General features: G+C 44.3%; 1 protein-coding gene across 1 annotated transcript in view; it reads right to left on the bottom strand.

Moving 5' to 3' along the window:
* Window positions 1-649: 649 nt before the first annotated feature.
* The window catches only part of LOC118893859 (serotransferrin-like), a 31,386-nt gene continuing 25,867 nt past the window's right edge, over window positions 650-6,168 (bottom strand). Inside the window, exons 15-17 of the mRNA XM_036849466.1 lie at window positions 5,901-6,085; window positions 4,509-4,698; window positions 650-839 (exon numbers count right to left, since the gene is read on the bottom strand). Of these exons, the coding sequence (XP_036705361.1) occupies window positions 805-839; window positions 4,509-4,698; window positions 5,901-6,085 (410 nt within the window). The 3' untranslated portion in view covers window positions 650-804. The remainder of the gene's footprint in view (window positions 840-4,508; window positions 4,699-5,900; window positions 6,086-6,168) is intronic.

Here is a 6,168-nt window from a genome sequence, read left to right as displayed (position 1 = left end):
AACAAATTGGTTTTCACCAATTTGGTGGCTGGCAGGTGGGTGGTAACCTTGACCCGAGTAGCTGCAGGGATGTGAGTGGAGCAGAAGACTGATTTCTCTGTGTTCAGCCATTAATAATCAGTGAGGGGTGGGAAGAATAAGGCTCCACCTTTCAGGAGCTCCACTAAGAATGGGAGGAGACAGGGCAGTGACTGCCATGGGAGGCGGGGTCAAGCGATGATTTTTAGCAAGAAGAGTTTCCAGTGATTCACTTTTCCAAGCAGTAAGAGTCAGGACTTCACGTTTACCTGATGAAATTTATGAAAAATATTTTAAATGTGTAAATCGTCTATATTCTTTTTCTGTACTGCCTTGAATGCTCCATCTCAATACTTACTCTGCATCCTCCTTCCTTCCCCTTCCCCAGCAACACACACACACACACACACACGCACACACACGCACACAACACACACACAGCCTTATACACTTGATTATATTATAATGACCATGCAGACCCCTTTTAGAAAGAATTCCTACTTGGACTGTACCCAGGAGGTATGGCTATGGGAAAGAGCAAATGAATCTTGAGCTCTGAAGGAAGGGCTAGTTGCACATGTATTTAGTCCTTCCAGACCAAACATTTAGGGAAAAAATGAAGTTTTTAAAAGATAAAACCAATAATAGCTTTTATTTTTATTTTGTCCCGCAGAGGTGCCACCACCAAACTGAAGGCAACCAAACCACTCAGACCAGCAAAACCAGGGGAAGCTATGGGTCCGGTGAGCTCCCATCTCCATCAGGTGGTGGCCCCACTCTTGGATTTTAAACTTTGTGGAAATTGCAGACTTCCAGGAGTTCTGTGGGGACAGAGCAGAGGGGTAGGACAGTTAATATCTACCTATATTTATTTTCTGTTAAGTGAATCAGCAGTTAAGCCTGATACAAAAGTGCTCAGACCCGTTGCCCTGCTCTTCTGATGGAGGGGCCTGGCCGTCCTCCTAGTGGCCTCCTGCTCCTGCCTGCACAGCTCCTGTGCCTACAGCGGGCAGTGTCTCACACCAAGGATGGTAACAGGACTTCCCTGCCCTACATCATCCCCCATCTTGTGTCCTACGGGCAGGGCTCACACGCCTGAGTCCATGTGGCTGGAACGAGCCTGGGAGGACTGTCCTCTCTGATCCAAGTGAGGAACTAACATAACGAGATGCACTAAGCACCCAGCACGTGCCAGTTTCCATCCTGGGAGCTGGGGATGGAGAAGGGTACAGCAGGGCCAGAGTCTCCGCCCCCTCACAGACTATGTAGGTTAGGTAAATACAACCTGGGTACTCAGAACAGTGGCCATGGATCCTTCCTTATACCAGAATTATGTGGGCAGCTGTTAAAATGCAGAAACCCTGAACCTGGCACAGACTTGCTGAATCAGTATCCCCAGGGCCTGGGAATCAGTATCTTCAGGACTGTGGCTTATGGACCTGCACTCTGCAGTTGAAGAATAACCTCCCTATAGCTACGTGGTATTCTCCCACATCTTCCAAATGATTCCAAGTCATTAAATGATGTCCAACATAGCTATAGTACAAAGGTGTGTTTTACTGTATTCTAATTCTTAGAAAACTGGTGTTCTAGATAAGTACAGGCATACCTCATTTTATCGTGCTTCGCTTTATTGCACTTCACAGATGTTGTGTTTTTTACAAATTGAAGGTTTGTGGTAACCCTGCATCAAGCAAGTCTACTGGCGCCATTTTCCCAATAACATTTGCTAACTTCATGTCTCTGTGTCACATTTTGGTAATTCTTGAAATATTTCAGACTTTTTCATTATTATTATATATTTGTTATGGTGATCTGTGGTCAGTAATCTTTGGTGTTACTATTGTTAATTGTTTTGGGGCACCACAAGCCATGCCCATTAAGATGGCAAACTTAATCGATAAATGTTGTGTGTGTTCTGACTGCTCCACCAGCACAACAATATTGAAATTAGGCCAGTTAATAACCCTACACTGGCCTCTAAATGTTCAAGTGAAAGGAAGAGTTGCACATCTCTCACTTTAAATCAAAAGCTAGATGTGATTAAGCTTAGTGAGGAAGGCCTCTCCAAAGCCAAGCTGGGCGTCTTGTGCCAAACACTTAGCCAAGTTGTGGACACAAAGGAAAAGTTCTTGAAGGAAGTTAAAATGCTGCTCCAGTGGACACAGAAATGATAAGAAACAGCCTTATTCCTGATATGGAGAAAGTTTTAGTGGCCTAGATAAAGGATCAAACCAGCCACAACATTCCCTTAAGCTAAAGCCTAATCCAGAGCAAGGCCCTAACTCTCTTCAGTTCTGTGAAGGCTGAGAGAGGTGAGGAAGTTGCAGGAGAAATGTCTGAAGCCAGCAGAGGTTGGTTCATGAGGTTTAAGGAAAGAAGCCATCTCCATAACATAAAAGTGCAAAGTGAAGCAGCAAGTGCTGATGTTGAAGCTACAGCAGGTTACACAGAAGACCTACCTAAGATAGTTAATGAAGATAGCTACACTAAACAACAGATTTTCCATGTAGACAAAACAGCCTTCTATTGGAAGAAGATGCCATCTAGGACTTTCATAGCTAGAGAGGAGAAGTCAATGCCTGGCTTCAAAGGTTCAAAGGACAGGCTGACTCTCTTGTTAGGGGCTAATGACTTGAAGTTGAAGCCAATGCTCATTTACCATTTCAAAAATCCTAGGGCCCTTGAGAATTATGCTCAGTCTCCTCTCATGTGCTCTATAAAGGGAACAACAAAGCCTGGATGACAGCACATCTGTTTACAATATGGTTTACTGAATATTTTAAGCCCACTATTGAGACCTACTGCTCAGAAAAAAAGATTCCTTTCAAAATAGGACTGCTCACTGACAATGTACCTGGTAACCCAAGAGCTCTGATGGAGATGTACAAGATTAGTGTTGTTTTCATGCCTGCTAACACAACATCCATTCTGCAGCCCATGGATCAAGGAGTCATTCTGACTCTCAAGTCTCATTATGAAAGAAATATATTCCATAAGGCTATAGCTGCCATAGATAGTGATTCCTCTGATGGGTCTGGGCAAAGTCAAATGAAAACCTTCTGGAAAGGATTCCCCATTCTAGATGCCATTAAGAACATTTGTGATTCATGGAGAAAGGTCAAAATATCATCATGAACAGGAGTTTGAAAGAAGTTGATTCCAGCCCTCATAGGTGACTATAAGGGGTTCAAAACTTCAGTGGAGGAAGTAACTGCAGATGTGGTGGAAATAGCAAGAGACCTAGAATTAGAAGAGGAGCCTGAAGATGTGACTGACTTGCTGCAATCTCATGATAAAACTTTAATGAATAAGGAGTTGCTTCTCATGGATGAGCAAAGAGAGTGGTTTCTTGGGATGAAGTCTACTCATGGTGAAGATGCTGTGAAGATTGTTGAAATGACAACAAAGGATTTAGAATAAACTTAGTTGACAAACTAATGGCAGGGCTTGAGAGGATGGAACTCCAATTTTGAAAGAAGTTCTGCTGTGGGTAAAATGCTATCAAACAGCATTGCATGCTACAGAGAAATTGTTCATAAAAGAAGAGTCAATTGATGGGGCAAACTTAATTGTCATCTTATTTTAAGAAATTGCCAGAGTCACCTCAGCCTTCAGCAACCACCACCCTGATCAGTCAGCAGCCATCACCATCGAGGTAAGACCCTCCACCAGCAAAGAGATTATGACTTGCTGAAGGCTCAGATGATGGTTAGCATTTTTTAGCAATAAAGTATTTTTTAACAAAGGTACGTACATTGTTAGACACTTTTTAGACATAATGCTATTGCACACTTTATACTGTAGTATAAACATAACTTTTATATGCACTGGAAAACCAAAACCTTCATATGTCTTGCTTTATTGCAATATTCCTTTATTGCAATAGTCTGAAACTGAACCTGCAATCTCTCTGAGGTATGCCTGTGGTGTGCATGGCAAGTTGAGAGTTACTGGAACTTACCGTCGTTCAAGCTCTCAAGAGCAGCACCATGTAAAAGAACTCTCTGCGATGCTGGAAATGTTCTCTTTGCTCATCTATGTGGAGACACGTGTATCTATTGCGTGCTTGAATTATGGCTGGTATGACTGAGGAACTAAATTTAAAATTTTGTTTAATACTAATACAAATTTAAATACCCACATGTAGCTACAGGCTACCATTTTGAGCAAGGCAACACTGTATAAAAAGGTGTTTAGAGCAGAGCAATTGGCATGGGCACATAACTCTCTTCCTCTTCTTAGTAATAGCATGGAATTCTACATGTCCAGGCAGTTACTACCTCAGTGCCTTCAGCCCGTGTCCCCTTACGATCTGCCCATGCAAGTTAGCCTTTCATTCATGCTGGGGTTGCATTGTTCCCTCAGCATTTCATCTGTCCGTTGGTCATCTCCTGGGGACTGCAGCCCGCTCCTCCTTTTGTATCCAGCACCCAGAACCCTGCACATGTTCGCTTTGCAGATTCCCCAATGCTGTTCCTCTTACTCACTTGAGGTTGAGCATTGTCTCAGGTTAGCCACAGCTGTGACATACTCATTTCCTAAGTAGGATTCATACGTTATTGCGTTCTGAAGTGGAGCCAAACATTTAGTGTCACTCCTGAACAGAAGGTCCTTGGTTTCTGAGTGGAACAAACAAAAACTGCTCGAGCAGTCACTTCCATGTTTTCCAAATTCATCCTGTCAAATGGACAGAAAGTGCATGAGGACCTGTGGCAAAGAGCTGCTGGGAACACATGGATGGGATGGAGGAGACTGGAAGCTGGGAACCAGCCCTGGGAAGAAAGGGAAGCTGCAGAGGATGCCTCAGGATCTTTCCACATCCATCACCTGGCATTCATACAATTATGGACCACAAATCTATGCTTCCATGAGGCCTCAAAGTCCTCTGTAAGGTCCATCCTGTTCCCATCTCCTTGGGGAAGTCCCTGCCTCCCGCCCACTGCTGAATTCTCTGATCTCTCTTCCTCACTTCATCGGCCATGGTCTTGGGGGTGGCTTCCAGGAAATGAGAGGGCAGAAGCATGTCCCTTTTAAATATTATTGTCAAAGAAAATATTAAATATGAGCAACCCAGTGAGGAGTGGTACAGGTAGCTGTTAAAAGTTCATATTTGACTGCATCTTTGATCCTATCTTGATAAGAGGCTCGACTCCTCCAGGCCTTCTAAGATTATAAGTGAAATAATGATTACAGAAAGTTTAGCATTTCATCCAGCACTTAGGAAATGTTCATTAAATACTAATTATTAGTACCATTTACCTTCAGAGGACTCACAAAGGTATGCTATCTTAATTTTTAAAAGAAGAAAACCAATGGTGGATCAACAGACAGGAAGCTGTCCCTGAGGGGAGGGTGGTGTTTGTGGGTGGAGGGGTCTTTAGGATTAAAATACTCAGGCAGTCTCTCTCCCCACAAGGCCAGCCCTGGGTTGGTTATTTTCCGCAGAGGACAAGTTCCCTCAGGGTAGGTTCCTGGGTTCTTCTGCCTGTTGGAATGGTTCTTAGTCTGCCTAAGCAAGAGAAACACAGTCCACATTTCATGACTTGTATCTAGAACGGCTGGGAAATAGGATCAGTCACCTTCATTTTAAAAAAGGCAGAAGTGGGGAAAATGAGGGTACCACAGAGCAAGGTCAGAGTCGAGCTGGAAGGCAGGTACTTGGACCCTGGGACATGTGCATCAGATGGGGTCTGATCTCTAGTGAGCAGAAGATATAAGCAGAGCGAGGCCTGGGAGATCCAGTTCCGCAATCCATGCCCTCCCAGTTCTAAGTTCTAGGAAAAGAATGCTGGGGTACAGGCTGGGACTCAGCTGGGAAATCCCCAAATAATCCACACACACCCAAGAAGAAAGGGTTGGAGGCCCTGTCTGTGCCATACCTGCTGTGCGTCTAATATTTCGCGAACACAGGCTGCCTTATCTTCCCGTGAGACCACAGCATGATTCGGGGCTTGGGCCAGGAAGCAATCACTAGCCTCCTCCACAGACTTCCTGGTTCCGTCGGTGCACAGCAGCTCAAAATCTTCCTCCTGCAGTGTTTTTGCCCACTCTTCAGGGTTATTTCCTGGGTACAGAAAAGGTGGGTCAGCCACAGTTTTGATCAAGGCACACCTCACTGGGGAGATGTGACCAACCCACTGGCGTGTG

This window comes from Balaenoptera musculus, chromosome 4 (genome assembly GCF_009873245.2).
Source record: "Balaenoptera musculus isolate JJ_BM4_2016_0621 chromosome 4, mBalMus1.pri.v3, whole genome shotgun sequence".
Taxonomy (NCBI): domain Eukaryota; kingdom Metazoa; phylum Chordata; class Mammalia; order Artiodactyla; family Balaenopteridae; genus Balaenoptera; species Balaenoptera musculus.
Note: the sequence above shows the minus strand (reverse complement) of the source record. Positions and strands in the feature narration are given on the sequence as shown.